This window comes from Balaenoptera physalus (assembly GCF_965194825.1).
Source record: "Balaenoptera physalus genome assembly, chromosome: 2".
NCBI lineage: Eukaryota > Metazoa > Chordata > Mammalia > Artiodactyla > Balaenopteridae > Balaenoptera > Balaenoptera physalus.
The window spans coordinates 11,616,990-11,633,125 of NC_138883.1; the positions used below are offsets into that span (position 1 = coordinate 11,616,990).

Sequence of the window (16,136 nt, forward strand, 5' to 3'; positions counted from 1 at the left end):
CACATTGTGGAAGGATTAATTGAGTTAATTAACACATCTATCCCCTCACATATTTACTCCCCATCCTTTTTTTGGTGAAAACAGTTAAGTTCTACTCTCAGCAAATTTCAGTTATATAATACAGTATTGTCAACTATAGTCACTGTATTATTCATTAGATCCTCAGACCATATTCTTCTGATAACTGAAAGTTTGTCTCTTTACCAACCTTTCCCCATTTCCTCCTGCCCCCAGCCCCATCCCCAGCCCCTGGAAACCACCATTCTGTTCTCTGTTTCTTTGAGTTTGATTTTTTTTTTTTTTTTTTAAGATTCTGCTTAGGAGTGATACCATGGAGTATTTGTCCTTCGCTCTCTGGCTTTTTTCACTTAGCATAATGTTTGGGTGAGTTTCTTAACCTCTCTAAATGTCCTCTCTTGAAAAAATAGGACAGTCACACCCCCTAATGCAGCCTTTGAAATGAATGCTAAGTGGCCATTGTTGCACATCTCATAGGCCCCTCCTGGCCCCCGCCTCCTACCCCTGCCTCTTCCTCCATCCCCTTTTTCCCTGAGTGGGGAGTGAGGGGCTCAGGAATTACAGGTGTTGCCAGTCATTTGTTTGGGTTGTATCCAGGCCTTTGGAACCTTCCCTGAAATTTGAGGGTCTCAGAGGCACCAGATGAAGCCACTGCTTGTTTCTAGAATTTGCTGCTCAGTGCATCTGAAGTGGGCAGGGGCCAGGGCCTGATACCCCGGGCCTGTAAATGGGGGCTCTACAGGCCCTCTCTGGCCCCGGTGTGCCTAGGTGCTGGGCTCAGGCCCCAAACGCCTCAGTTTGGGGAGTGTCTCTTGCATCCACTTGGCAGCTTGGAGCCGTGGCCTTTGCTGGAGCCAGGTGGCCTTGGAGCGGAGGGTGGGGAGGCCTAGGTGGTCTGGGCATTTCTCACAGACCTTGAGGTGGACCCAAGGGTCAGGAATATCACCCCTTCCCCCAATTTACAACCAAGCCTTCCAGGCCTGGGGCCTTAGGTCTTCGCCACCCAGGCCCTGGGCGCCTCTTCCCATCAGGGACCCATGTCAGTGTTTGGTTATATCCATTGCCCCTTTGGAGTCCTGTGGGCACTGTGCGCGCTGAGCCCCAGCCTCCTCCTTGGTGACTGTCGAGATCCCCAACGAACCTCTGGACAAATCTTAATCTGCCACCAGCCCACACGTGGGCACTTTGAGGGAGCGTCTGAGATTCCGGGGGTGGCAGAGCTGCGAGAGCCTTGTTGTTGGGATAGACAGAATAATGTCCCCCTCCGCCCAGTTGTCCTCAGAACCTGTGAATATGGTCCCTTACGTAGCAAAGGGACTTTGCAGATGTGATTAAGGTCAAGGATCTTGAGATGGGAGACTATTCTGGATTATCTGGGAGGGCCCAGTGTCATCACAGGGGTCCTTTAAGAGGAGGGTTGGAGGGAGATGTGACAGTGGAAGCAGAGGTCAGAATGATGTGGCCACAAGCCAAGGAATGCAGGCAGCTTCTAGAACTGGCAACGGCAAAGGCATGATTTCTCCCCAGAGCCTCCAGAAGGAGCACAGCCCTGCTGACCTGTTTTAGACTCCTGACCTCCAGAGCCGCAAGAGAATACATTTGTGTTATTTTCTGCCCTGCTTTGTAGTAATTTGTTACAACAGTGATAGGAAATGAATATACTGTTCTGATGCACTGCCTTTTTCAGAACCGGTCAGGAGGGACTAGGTCAAGGTCAGAGCCAGGCTCTGACTCCCTGCCCTTAGTCACAGACCAATGGGTAAGGTTGTTACTTGACTCCCTGGGTCTGCCTCCCCGCCCCCCCATCCTGCAAGTAGTTGGGGGTTGGGGAAGTATTTGAATAAGGTGCTTGTGGTTTAAGTTTTCAGAGATTGGGGTTGGGGCTAACCTCACCTTTGCTTTGATGTGACAGCAGCCTTGGTGCTGTGGCAGAGGGGCCCAGGGAACCCCAGTGACCAGGGGCCCTGGCATTGCCCCGGGGCCCTGGCATTGCCCCAGCTGTAGCTGGTGCTTGGCAGCCTTCTCCCAGCACGCCTTGGTAGCCCCCCTCCTGGCCACCCCTGGGGCTCAGCTCAAGCAGCCGTCTTCAGAAACCTTCCCGTGCTCACCGCCATCCCCCAGGGGCTTGCTGTGTTCAAGGGCCCCGTGGCCACCGGCACCTCTAGGCAGGGCTTGTGGCTTGGCGGTCCCTCTGTTCCCAGGCCAGCCCAGAGCTGGATGGAGAAGGCCAGCCAGTGTTTGATGGCGGTCAGACAGGGAGCTCTGTGCTCCTGTGCTTGGAGTCCAGCACAGCGGCTGGGCAGAGATTCCCCCCGCTCCCCAACCATGGTGGCTCAAAGAACCCTTCTCTTGGTCTTGGATTCCAGCCCTCGGGCAGGAGGGAGCTTTCAATTGTAAGGGAGGGCTAGCAGCAGGATCTGGGTGGATGGAGATATTTAATCTGCTCTGGAATGCAGCCTGTAAAAGAGTGTCAGCATCCCAGAAGCAGTCCTGGGACGAACACTTGTGCAGTTATTTTGAGAGCGTGTGGTACCTTGAGGATAGGTGCTAAAAACAATTCAGAACTTCTTGGGCAGGCTTCTCCCTCCCCAGTGGGTCCGAAGGGCAGAAATATCAGCACAGGGATTCCTGTCTCCCTTCCTGCTGGAGCTTACCTTGTTCACTGGGCTGATGTTAAAGTGACTTCGCATTCCTGGGAATAAGAAACTGCTCTGAAGAGAACCGACTGAGTCATTAGCCCAGAGGCCGGCGGACTGACTGCTGGGGCTGGGGGTGGGGGAAAGCGCTGGAACCAGCCCTGTCTGATGCCCCTGTGAGTCTCCCGCTCCTGGGGCCCATCCTTAATTACGAGAAGGAAAAAATTTTAGCACCTGCAAGGGGGTAGTGAAAGACCTAAAAAGAATTTCAAGTAGAGAATTTTTATATTGAAAAGTGGAGGCGGTAAGGGAATTTCAACATTTATTTTCAGATGAAAAGTCAGGGCGATTTCTAATCTGAAATGTGACACTTTGGATGCAGCAGAACACATTCTTGGGTAATCTCCACCCCTGCCTCAGTTTCCCCACCCTGAAAGTTGAGGGGGTGGGGTTTTAAAGTGCCTCAGCCCCTGTGCCGCCATGTGCCTCCATAGCAAAGGCCTTTTGGCCCTGGTGGTTCTGTTTTCCTCCTGGAGATGCCGGGAAGGTGAGTCACTAGCTCTGCCTCTTGCCCACATCCTGGGTTCATGAGGAAAAGCCAATTCCAGGCACCCCATGGGCTCGTTCTAGGTCGGAAGGGACACGCTGACTCATGCCACGGCGGGGACCCTCTGGCCCACCTCCTGCAGGTGGGGCACCTAGTCAGGGGGAAGGTCTTCAGTTACCGGAGGTGGGGACTGTCCAATCAGGGGAAGGGTTTTACATTCCCCCTGACCTCCCACCTGCCCCCACCCCACCCCAAGAAAAAAAGACATGCTAGCTTCCAGTTTATCTGGTTCTTTCTTGGAGCTGTCCAAACAATTCAAATGTTTGCACTGGCTTTAAAATTCTCTTCGTATGTTGCCTTTGTATTGGGCCATTTCGCTTTCTGGCGCTGCTAAGAGAAGACAATTCCAAATTACGAAACCATCCACAAGTGAACCAGGCTGACAAGTGAACCAGGCTGCCGAGGACGCTGACCGGCAGGGGCACTGAGGGATGAACTGGAGGCCGTCAGCCTCATTCAGGAAGTGCTTGCAGAGTACCTGCCAGGTGGGGGGTGTCGGTGGTGGGCACGGGGCACTGGAGTAAAGAACAAACTCTCAGACCTCAGGGGCTCACGGCCCAAAACTGAGCACAGAGCAGTCATTTAAGTGTCCGTGGCTGTGTGGCTGAAGAGCCATTATTTCTGCCCAGGGAAGGGGCAGGGAACAGCCTCTCGGCAAGTATGATGTTTGAGCTTCCCCTGATGGATGAGCAGGAGTTTGCCGGAGGAGGAGGGGCATTCCAGCAGAGGGAACAGCTTGCGCAAAGGCACAGAGTTAGGTCAGGCCTGCGTGTTTTTGTAGCATAGGGTCTCTCTTGGGGGAGTTTGATGAAAGGAGGGACTTGCGCTACTCCCCCCACCCCCGATGCCTTGTGTGCTGCGCCTCCAAATGCCTTGTGCTAGGTATTGTGCTAGGAATCTGGGGTGTAGACAGAGGGCACAAGCCCCGTTTCCTCAAGGAGCATTGATCAGTCAGGTTAGGCCCGGTTAGGCTACAATAACAGGCATCCCTGAGAGGTTTGCAACAACAGGTTTATTTATAGCTCATTCAGAGTGCCCTCTGGGCCTGCGTGACTCTCCAGGGCTGGCGGCCTCCCTGGGGTGGCTCAGTGCTGGTCCTCTGCATCTCGGCATTTCTCATTCTCGGCACTGTGTTGCAGATCATTCTCTGTTTAAGGGCTGTTCTGTGCCTTGTAGGGCCTCTACCCTCTGGATGTCAGGAGCACTTCCCCCACGTGTGACCATCAAAAATGTCTTCGGATGTTGCTAAATCTCCACTTGGGGCAAAATTGCCCCGGTTGAGAACCACTGCTAAGCTGAAGTTCCTCTTAATAGAGTTTTTTCTGGTTCCCAGCCTGGCTTCATAGCTGCCCAGCCATGTTTCTTTCCAGGAGTGGGTCTGGGATGGCTTTGGGGACCGTCTGTGCCCCCGTGCTCCCACAGTTGCTGAGGACCAGGAGGACTGGCTGGAGAGCCGACCACTGGCCATCGGATGCTTCTACTCAGGAGTGACATGGGTCACTTCTGTGCACATTTCCTTGGCCAAAGCAAGCCACATGGCTGTGCCTAGCCTGGTGAGTGAGTGAGTGAGTGTGTGTGTGTGTGTGTGTGTGTGTGTGTGTGTGTGTGTATGTCCAGGGGAGTGCCCAGGAGGAGGAGAGCTGTCATATTGGTGGTCACCATTAATGTCCACTTTACTAGCTCTTAGCCTAGCAGGGGTCAGCGGCACGGAGCCAGGCGTCCTTCACATCCATGCTCTGTGCTGTGGTGTGGGGTCTCTGAGGAGGACGGGAGCCAAGGAGGGCTCCTAAGGAGATGTCCTCGAGCGTGGGTTAGGTCGTGATGCCGGTGTGGCATTGGGGCGGTGGGGACAGCATGTCCCTCTGCGCACTCGGGTGAAGGAGAAGGCCCAGCCGCCTATTCGGGGAACCCTGAGTCCTCGGGAGACATTTCGAGGGCCCTGCCTTCTGCAGGCTGGGGAGAGGCGGGGGCAGGGGGTTTGCCTGCAGGCCTCGTGGTGCTAAAGGGCCTGTTATTCGGGGCTCCTGAAATCTGGTAATTACCAAGCTGTGCTACAAATGGCTGGGATGTGAACGTGCCTGGCTTTCCACTTATATAATTATACACTTCCCGTCTCTAAGTGGTTTTTAGCTCTGGTGCAGGTGCAGCTTCTTTCTCCCTGCCCGTTGGCTTGGGGGAAACCTGTGTTTCCGGGTTGATCCCCTCTGCTGTGAAATTGCTCCGAGGCAGCCTGGCCAGCCTCCCTCCCCAGCAGGGTTATCCTTCCTCTGCTGTCCGCTGTGGCCAGCCCTCTGCTGTGCCTGGGTGGGAGGCAGGTGGCTGTGGCTTTGCATATCGTGAGAAAGCAATTCTTTTTTTTTTTTTTTTTTAATTAATTAATTTATTTTTGGCTGCGTTTCATCTTCGTCACTGCGCGGGGGGGCTTTCCCTAGTTGCGGAGAGCGGGGGCTACTCCTCATTGCAGTGCGCGGGCTTCTCATTGCGGTGGCTTGTCTTGTTGCTGAGCATGGGTTCTAGGCGCGTGGGCTTCAGTAGTTGTGGCACGCGGGCTCAGTAGTTGTGGCGCACGGGCTTAGTTGCTCCACGGCGTGTGGGATCTTCCCGGACCAGGGCTCAAACCCGTGTCCCCTGCATTGGCAGGCAGATTCTTAACCACTGCACTACCAGGGGAGTCCCTAAAGTTTTTTTTTTTTTGATGTGGACCATTTTTAAAGTCTTTTATTGAATTTGTTACAATATTGCTTCTGGTTTTTTTTATGTTTTGGTTTTCTGACTGCGAGGCATGTGGGATCTTAGCTCCCCAACCAGGTATCGAACCCCTACCCCCTGCATTGGAAGGCGAAGTCTTAACCACTGGACCACTAGGGAAGTCCCAAGAAAGCGATTCTTGATGAACCCAAGGGCCCCCTTTTTGGCAGACTTCACTCTTCTTTGGTCGCTGCTCTGCTCTCTCAGAGCACCTGGAATTCTCCCAGCTGTCACGGGACTTTTCTTTCCTTGTTGGTCAGAGGGTACCGCTGTCTCGGCCTAATCCCCTCTTCCCTGCTGACTCACCATTGCATGTGCTTCGCTTGCCCGCAGCCCTCGGTTCTCATACTTGCTCTGGAAGGTCTGGAAAGGTCAGACCCATTTAACAGATGTGAAAGCTGAGACCCGGGGCTGCTCAGCAACACGTCCTGTGCTTGCTGCTGGTTTTCGCAGGCCCCGCTCTGCTGTGAGGCAGGCCTGCTGGTGTCCCAAAGTGTACCTTGTTACCCTTCCTGATGCCACACCCAGCAGCTGAGCCTCAGGCCTTATGGTGGCCTCTGAGTGGTTTGGGCTGGTGCCTCTGGATGGTCCTGCCTCCCTGGCTTCTGGGACCTTGCTCTTTTCTAGTCCTCTTGCTTTTGGTCCTCTTCTCTGGACTCCTGTCCTGTATTGTCCCCCCTCTCTACGCCGTGTCATTTGGGGTAATTTTTGTCGTCTTCAGGAAGTGGGTGCTGCTCTTACTAAGCTCTGCTATATTAAGCAAGACAGTGGCCAGTGACAGAAACTCAAAATCCACAACTGAAAGTCCAAAGAGGGCAGGCTCTAGGCCGGCTGGATTGGGGCCTTGCCCTCTGGCAAGGGAGTGCTGGCCTTTTCTCCTGGCATAGCCTCCTTCTTGAGAGCCTGCCCACGGCGTCCTCTGACGTTTCCAGGACGTGCCCTTCGTGCTGCTGGCAGTGCCCCAGGACCCGTCCTGGAAAGGCCCCGGGCTGGTCTGGCTTGGGTCCCGCACTCATCCTGCAGCTAAGTGAGGTGCCAGGCCACGTGCCCACCCCCGGAGGGGCTGCAGCCCCTCAGTTTTCTGTTTGCCCACCAGAATCACATGGATAGAGGAGGGGCAGTTCTGAGAGGGCAGGAAGGCCAGGCAGAACAGAAGTAACAGGCCCCCAGCCCCAGCGTGGGCCCAGCAGTCCTGTGCGGTGGGGTCCAGGATTCTCCTCGCTTGACAGGTGAGGAAAGTGAGGCACGAGGTACAGTTGTGTCTGGTTCCGCGTTCTCCTCGTGGGGACGCCCCCCACCTCTTTCACGTCTGCCTGCCTCCCAGACAGGCCTGAACTGTTTGCTCAGCTCAGTGGGGGCTTCTGACCACCTCCTGGCACCACCGCGGTCAAAAAAAGGAGAAGTTGCCATCTTCCTGCGACGCTCCCTCCCGGTGCTGGCGTGTGTTCTCAGCCTGCTGCACCCAGACTGTGAGCATCACAGCTGGCTCTGGTTCCTTCGTGACCTTTACTCCTGTCCCCAAGGCCTGGAGGGGCTGCCCCTGAACGAACAAGCCCCCGCCCCTTCCCGGGCGTGTCTGGCCCTGCTGCTCCTCAAGCGGCAGGAGTTGCTCCTTGTGGACGGGCGGCTGTTCCACACCTGGCAGCTCCTGAGGACACCTGGGAGCTGCACGAACCCCGAGTTCCTCTCAGACCCTCTGCCCTTCGCCTCCTGAGTCAGAGGCTTTGGGACCGGACCTTGGATTTAGTATTTTTGACAAGTTCCAAGGGTCATTCTTAGTCATCTATCCTGGCATTTGGAAGCCACTGGCCCATGGGGTGACATTCTGGGCCCCTGGGCTGTGCCCAGCCTGCATCTTCTATCCACTTCTCATCGCCCCCACCTGCCCTCTCAGTGGGGCTTATGCTTCCACACTCCCAGATGACTTTTGGGAAGGGGGGGGACACTCCTCGTGTTATTCCTCTTTAACTTCTTCTCCCCAGTGTCTGTCTGTAGTTGCCCTTCAGTTTTTGTTCGAATGGCAAATGCCGCCTCTTCCTTGAAGCCTTCTCTGATTGCTCTGTCTTCTCCCCTGAAAAGAGACTCCGTTTTGTAAGTATTTTAAATTCCCCAAGGGTATGCTCTCCTTGGTCGTCTGGAGAGGGAGGTCCCTTTTGCAAAATGGATCCTCCCTTATGGGATATCCAGCTTTTGGAAAAGCACGTTTATATTATGAGTTGTGAGGTAGACCTCTGTCCAAAACTTATTAATCCAATATTTATCAAGGAAATGACAATTTTAGAGCCTGTATTTTCTTGAGGTGCAGGTTTTAAGTAAAATTCTTTAATTATTTAACTTTTATTGTTACTTTTTCTATAATTTTAGAAGTAGTATCTATGCTCATTGTCGAAAACTTAGAAACTACCAGAAAATGAAAAGAACCACACATCACTTTACTGCTGCAGCCAGAGTTAACACTGCAGTGTGTTCCCTCCCCGTCTGTTTCCCCGGTGCCCGAGTATTTAAACGGGCTTATAATCCAAACTGGATGCTCTGATGCGTGACAGTCCAGTGGCCCCGGGAGGGGTGTCATGGCAGCTCCTCTCTGAGCAGTACAGGGGAGCTTTTCTAGATAAATCCTGAGCTCCTCTTCTTCACGTCATCAACTGGTCGATTGACCCATGCCTTCATCAGGCATCTACTTTATGCCAGACCCTGGGAATGCTGGCAACTGTTATTTTGTAAAAAATAAAAAAATATAAATTTCCCTAGTTTTGGGGCATGCGTTAGAGGCACCTGGCACAAAATTCGAGAAATGCACGAGGGTGCACAGTGAAAAGGAAGTCTCCTCACATCACCTCCCAGCCACCTTTGCCCTTGCCCTTGACTAGAGGCTGGACCACAACTATTTTCTGGTAGTACTTTCAGATTCGTTCTGCATATATGCAAGCATGCCTTTTTTGTCCTGGATGTTGTGCTTAACCCAGATAACTGTCTGCGGCCCACAGGGTTTGCATGTTGCTTTCCCGTAGCAGTGTCTTGGAGATAGCGAATGCAGTATGGGGCCTGGAGCACTTCCTTGTTCTTTTAACTGCTGCATAGTATTCCTTTGACTGCATGTAGTTTGTTAGTGGCCCCTCTTGGGGGGTTTAGGCGCTGCCAGGCTTTTGCTGTCTCGGGCAGTGTGGCAGTTAACATCCGCAGCCTGAAACGCTTTGCCCGTTCAAATGTGTCTGTGGGGTGAGGTCGAGGAGCTGGGGTTTTCAGGAGGAGCAGTTTACTCAGTTGACGACAGGTTTGGTTTCTCTTCCCTTCTCCCCCTCCCGTCTCCCCCCCTCCTTCGCCCCCTCCTCCCGCTTCTCCTTTGGTGTCATGATTCAATTTCTGAACTTTCTGGTTAGGGCTGGGTTTCAGGAGCCCGCTGCTCGGGAAATGAACGTTCTTGGTACCTTTGTTCTGCAGAAGTTTCAGGCGCAGAAGGGAGCCCCGGCAGGCTTATACCTTATTTTCCTGAGCGGGCGGTGATGGGGTGCGCGGCATCGCACCACCCTAGGGAACGTGGTTTTCCACTTGCGTCCCTAGGCTCCATTACACCGAGGCCCTGGGGCATGGAGACCAGGCTTGCCCTCTTGGCACCTCCTGAGCCAGCTGCGCCATGACTGCGTGGTGTGGGGAGCCCAGCTGCAGAGCCAGCACCCACTCTCCTGAGGCAGCCGGGCCTCAGCTTGCCGGTCAGAGTAATGGGCAGTCACCGCGGAAGGTGCCGCGAGCGCTCAGTGGGCCTTAGCTCCTCTCACCACGAGGGTGTCTGGTGTACGTGTGGCCGGATGTGTGTGGAAAGGGGACCCGAGCCCTCTCTTTTCTGCCAGAGGCGCAGTTTATCCTGTTCTTGGTGCTCTGAGCTGCAGAGAAACTGCACTGGCTCCTGGGAGCTCAGCCCCACTTGAGGTTGTCAGTCTGTCCTCGAGACCACTTTTTTTGTTTCTTTTATTTCACGTGTCCCGTCTGTTTTCAAAGGGAGAGTCCTGTTTGTTTTTTAGGACAGGGGTAAGGAGGGTGGGAACTGTCTGGGCTGATGTCTGATGTGGATGGATCGGAAGTGACCGCAGCTGCCTTCCTAAGGACATGAGAGCCACGCGCCGGGATAATCTGGATGCCGAGAGAATTAACTCGGAGGGAGAAGCCAGGCCGGGCCCGGCGCCTGGCAGAAGCCCTCTCCACCTGGTGTGGGTCACGTACACACGGGCCTGTCTCCTGCAGGCCGTCTGTCTGTCCCCGAGACTCGTCACCCGAGGCTCGCCCCTCATCTGTTGAAGATCCCCATCCAGGGCTGCGGATGGGGACGGGCAGGGTGAGGAGGCACGCTGAGCCCAACCTAGCCAGTCACAGTCACAGGCCAAGTGACCGTGGCAGGTTACTGTCACCGATGCTCCCTGGGGGCCAGGACGGTCTGGGAATGAGGCAGGGGCTCTGGGGTGTCCACAGGGCTCAGAAATGAATGGTGTGGGTTGTGAGCCGACGCCTGGATGTGACATGGGTTCCAAGTGATGCCGTCTGTCCCCCTGCCGTGGGCTCTGGTGGCCCAGGGCGGTGCTGTCGTGTCCAGCCCGTCCCCTCATGAAATCATGGAAGCAGATGCATATCGGCTGCCATTCCTTCCAGAACTGCAGAGAAAGCTGAGTGACGGCGAGGACCCTGAAAGCATCAACTACTGTGGTTTTCAGATTGGGTTCCTCGGGGCCCGGGGTCCTGGGAGGTGTTGGGTGTGGAGGGCCGGGCAGCCGGCACGCCCTGCAGTGTGACCTGGTCACCCCCTGCTGCGTCTTGCTGTCTTACGTGGTGGCCTCCTTGTGAGTTTCCGCTCTGTGCCCCGGCGCTCGGAAGGTGCTGGGAAGTGCTCGTTGGAAGAGCTCAGTGACATCCGTGAGGGTTGGCGGGCGTCACCCCCGCTGTGCCGTGTGAGGTCCCGCCTGCTCACCGTGGCCTGGAGGTTCCCCTGGGGCTTTGTGTCGTCTCCTCCCTTAGGCTGTGAGCCTCCCGGGGGGCCCGAACCATGGCTGTTTCATCTGTATTATCCCCCAAGGGCCAAGCCGGGCACAGGAACCGAGGTGCGGCTCCTGCATCTATGTTCAGGGGCGGCTGGATGCCAGGCGGGCGCACAGCGAACTTGCCCAGAGCCTGCTCCAAGGAGGGATTGAGAGCGAGAGGGCCCCAGGCCCTGACCTCGCCTGATCACAGCCTCCTCTGAGCGTCTGTGGGGACTCAGCCTCTGTTCTCAGGAAAGCGCGCACGGCCCGGGCTGTTGGCGTGCTGTCTGCGGTCCACACGCGCTCCGCCCCCAGGGGACAGCCCGTCGGTGCTCCGGAACCACGGGCTGGGAAGCGGTGCCCCAAGTTTACCCGGTGTGTGCAGGCCGGGAGAGGACATCGTGAGTCAGGGAAGGCTTCCTGGGAGAGCGTCTGTCGGAGCCGAGTCCTGAAGCCTGGGGTGGAGGGTGGAGACCGAGGCTTGGAGATGCCACGCCGCCCTGCGTGTCCCGAACCGCTTGCAGTAAGGCTGTGGGTAGGGGAGTCGGCAGGGAGCCTTTGTGTGCTCCTCTGGAGACGCGGACCCCAACCCAGGCTCCACGGGGTGGGGTGAGTGAGGGCACGCGTGTGGGAGCACGGCGGCCCTGGGATTGTGTGGGGAGACACGGGGAGGTCCAGGCCTGGAAGGATATTGGCGAGGACCGTGGTGGTTGAACCAGGCTCAGAGGGCGGGCAGGGTGTCAGTGGGGCAGAGATGGCCAGCGGCGGACGAGCAGCCGGGCAGGACTGAAGGGCCTGGGGCCTCTTGCACGTGGGCATGTGGATGGGCTGCGGTGGGATGGGCTGAGGCCGGCCTGAGGGACTGGGCCAAGGGGTCCGACCTGACCCGAGAGGGAGTGGGGTTGGGGGCTTGGGTTAAGGCCATCGGTGGTGGTGGGGTCGTGGGGTGGTCCAGGCTGGAGCTGCGCCCACGAAGCCTTGGCCCCGGGATTGGCGTACGGGACGGCTGGCCGTGAGCGGCCTCCAGCCAGCTTCCTCTGGGCACCCAGCTCTCTCTTTCAGCCGGAAGGTGGCTTTGAGGACTGGCTAGGAGTTCATAAACCTCCCCCTTGAAAACAAGGCCGTTCTGGGGACCATGGCCTGAGAGGTGCAGCTGCAGTCTCCTCGCTGCTCTGCCTCCAGCTGGCCGTAGCGAAGTTTCTGGAAGGATGCTTCCTGCCTGCTGGAGTAACCTGTGTCTTCTTTGTTTTTCTCCACAGGAAGCGAGGGATAGAAGTCGTGCAGGTGAGTACAGACCACACCCTTGCCGTTGTTCAGCTGGGGGGGCCTTCAGCGTTCACTGTTCCTCCCTCCCTGAAGAGCCTGGGCGCTTGGCCTCTCCTTACGTGCTCTCGTTTTTAACTTCTCTCCCTGTGCAGTCGACACGATTGCCACCCGGGTGGGACCGAGCTGGAGCTGGCGGTGTGTCGGGGTTGAGGAACTGCTCTGCTTTGCTGGTGCGGGAGTGGTGGCGCCCTTGGCGGGCGTGGGGATGGGCAGGGTGAGGGGCGTAGCCACCCAGCCACTCGTCCTGCTTCCAGATGCTTGCCCGGCTCTGCTGCGGGAGCTGCAGCCCCCAGGGCCTCTGCTTCGGCTGTTAGAGCTCTGGGGACGAGGCTTCTCCTGCACTGGACCATTCTTTTTTTTTTTTTTAAATGTGTAGTGATAGCAAGTTTTTAAAATTTATTTTATTTATTTATTTGGCTGTGTTGGGTCTTCATTTCTGTGCGAGGGCTTTCTCTAGTTGCAGAGAGCAGGGGCCACTCTTCATCGCGGTGCGCGGGCCTCTCACTGTCGTGGCCTCTCTTGTTGGGGAGCACAGGCTCCAGATGCGCAGGCTCAGTAGTTGTGGCTCACGGGCCCAGTTGCTCTGCAGCATGTGGGATCCTCCCAGACCAGGGCTTGAACCCGTGTCCCCTGCATTGGCAGGCAGATTCTCAACCACTGCGCCACCAGGGAAGCCCTGTTTGTTTGTTTGTTTGTTTGTTTGTTTATTTATTTATTTATTTATTTTTTGCTGTGTCGGGTCTTAGTTGTGACATGCGGGATCTTCCGTTGTGGTGCGCGAGCTCAGTAGTTGTGGTGCGAGGGCTTAGTTGTCCCGCAGCATGTGGGATCTTAGTTCCCCGACCAGGGATCGAACCTGCGTGCCCTGCATTGGAAGGTGGATTCTTTACCACTGGACCACCAGGGAAGTCTGGACCATTCTTGTATTATGGCTGACGTGGTATCATCTTCTCCACCGATGCTCCTCCCCCGGCCCCAGGGTTCGTCCCCCTCCCCCTCGTCACCCCTTTTCTGCTCTCAGTGGCCACATCTGATCTTCCCGATGTGCCCCTGGCCCCTGGAGTGTGGACTGAGTCAGTGGGGGCTCCTGACCCCTGTGTTGCCTCACCCTGAGTTGGACTGGGGTCAGGAGCTCACTGGGGAAGGAAGGATGGTTGGAGAGAGGAGCTCTCCCGGGGGGTGGGGTGGGGCTCGCCCTGTGGGCTCAAAATAGATGACAGGCTCGGACCGCAGCAGTAATGCCGGGAGGTTGGATCTGCCTGAGAGTGGGGAGGGACGGGGGGCCACGCCAGGGGATCCCTCTGGCCAGCTGCACTTGTCCTGGCAGTGACGACTCACGGGGGATGGGAAGGGGGCCACTGCTCTCTGTGTCGGCATGAAGGTTCCCTCAGCTCTTCGTCAGGGGCAGGCTGTGACATTTGCTCCGGAGGTTTTGCCTGCTCCCTAGCAGGTAGCAGTGGGTCTTGGTGAGACCCAAGGGTGGCCTGGCTGTGCTTGCTGTCGCCCTCTCTGTCCCCGTCCAGGGTGAGTCTGCCAGTCTGTGCAGCTCGGCTGGCAGCCCTTCTTCCAGCTGTAGCTGCAGAGAGGGTAACCCCGGCCGGGGCTACCTCAGGACCGATGTGAGCCTGGCCCTCCGATAGAATATCTGCGGTAGGTTTTCATAAAAGCCTGCTGAGAAGCTTTCGGAGCCCTCCGTCTTAACTCCGGCCCCAGTCCCCCTCCCCACACCTAGCAGGTTCGGTGGGTGTTGGTCTCAAGCTGCTCTGCTTCTGGGACGAGGGTGGGGCTGGTTGGTGGGGTGAGGCTGGGCGCCTCTGTCTGGCTGCCAGAGTGGCCGGCTGCTGAGTTCTTCCTCCTGGCCTCGCTCTTCATAGCTTGTGGGTTGAACTTGTCACCCCAAGGCTGAGGTTTGTTTTGGGAGAGGAGGTAGTTTCTAGAAGCCTCTGAGCAGCTGTGTATTTTTCATCCTGCCTCTTCTTGGCTCTGCAGTTTCATGATCTGCACTGAACTTTTCTGTGGACCTCAGTTTCTCCATCCATCAAAAGGGGGAGGTCTGAAGCATACTAAAAAGTATGCTTTCAGTGCCATTTCTGATTGATTAGTAGTGGGTACCTGGAGGATTCTAAAATCCGTGAATGGCTGAGGACAGGGATTGATTGGTAATGCCTGCTAGGGGTCCAATAGTGGGCAGAGGAGGTGCAGTTTTATTTGTGTCATTCTGGAGCTAGGTGTCTCCTAGCTAGGTGTCATTCTGGAGCTTAGGTGTTTCCTGCTCCAGGATGCTTTGGCTTAGTTTTGTCTCTCAGTCCTTTTTAACGGTTACCTTGGAAGCCCCCAGATCCTTTGTAGATGCTCCTATACCCACCACCAAGGCCTAGACCCGTAGTTGGAGCGATCGTTGGAGGTTACTGTGTGAAGGGCCAAGTGCTTCCCTGAGGTTAGCTACAGCCTCCCATCAGGGTCCATGAGGAAATTTCTGTTGGGAACTGTTTTTAGAGGAAATGAATTCATGTGCTCACGAACAACCACTGCTTAAAAGGTGAAGAAATATGCTCTACCCCCAATACCTGATTTCTGTTCACACCAGATCCCGGACTATAGCACAGTGGGATGCCACCCCTCCCACGGGAGGGGAGAGGAGGGGGGACGGGGGGGTGCCTTGGAGCTTCAGGATGTGAGGGACAACCGAGGGGTCAGTGTGTTCGCTTTACATGGCTTCCTGGGAAGATGAAAACCTTTAATCCACTTTGTGGGTGGAATGAGAAACTGAAGCCATTGTTTTAGAATGTACCAGGCAGAAGAAGAGTTATGAAATCTTTTTTGATGGGCCTACTGTTCATTTTGGTGATGACTTGAGGGAGGAAGTAGTGGCTGGGGACCAGTGTGAAGGCAGGCTGGAAGCTTTCTATGCCGACATCTAAAAATAAAACCCACCACGACACCTCTCTCTTCACCTCCTCCTGGCATCCCCGCGTGTTTGGAGAACTTGAAATTTCAAGACATAGAGAAAAGGCTCTTTGCAAAAATTGGAAACCAAGCCACTTGGCTGGTTTTTTTCAAAATCAGCTGAGCCTCTGTGCACCAGACCACAGGCTGGTGGGCCACTGGCTGCTGGAGATGGGGGTTTGCCAAGTCACTGGGTGGCAGTGACTGAAGAGGTTGAGAGTAAGCATGCCACCAGCCTCCACCCAGTATTTCCTGTGTCAGGTGCTCTGAAGGACATTGTCCCATTTTGTGCAGCCACCTGGTAATGTGAGTGGTGTTTTCACGTCCATTTTAGAGATTAGGAAACAGGTTCAGAATGTTGTGACTTCCCTCAGGGAACTCAGCTGGTAAGCGGTCGAGTTGGATTTGAGTGCAGTTGGTTTGTCTGTAAAGCCCATGGTTTTTCTGATAACTCAGTCTCCCCTGCATGTTAGTAGATGGCTCGGTTTAGTACATGCTTCCATACCTGTTATTACCTGGGCTTTGGCTACTATTTAAAAAAAGCATGCTGGGACCTGGGGTCAGGAACCAAGACTGTAAAATGATGGTAAGACCTGCAGTGTTTGTCTTGGTCACGAGAGTTGTTCTTCCAGCTATTGAATGGCAGTAGTAACACTATGGGTGCTAACATCTATTGGGCACTACTGTATACCAGGCAATGATGCCATTTAATGGAAGGAAGCATTTGTGTGTAACCTCTCCAAGGAGGGGGTGGGAGCACATTTAAGAAAGTGACTCTTGCAGATCCTCAGCCTGCTCATGTGTTAGTTCCCACAGCTGATCTGCTTGGGAAGGAGCTTGTAAACTCTC

At 55.3% G+C, this 16,136-nt stretch overlaps 1 protein-coding gene across 2 annotated transcripts in view; it reads left to right on the forward strand.

The window, feature by feature from the left end:
* ITPK1 (inositol-tetrakisphosphate 1-kinase) overlaps window positions 1-16,136 on the forward strand; it is a gene marked incomplete at its 5' end in the record, with an annotated part of 212,149 nt that overhangs the window by 79,017 nt on the left and 116,996 nt on the right. For both annotated transcript variants that reach the window (XM_082451339.1, XM_082451340.1), the window contains one exon: window positions 12,275-12,299. In XM_082451339.1, coding sequence (XP_082307465.1) covers window positions 12,275-12,299 — 25 coding nt within the window. The remainder of the gene's footprint in view (window positions 1-12,274; window positions 12,300-16,136) is intronic.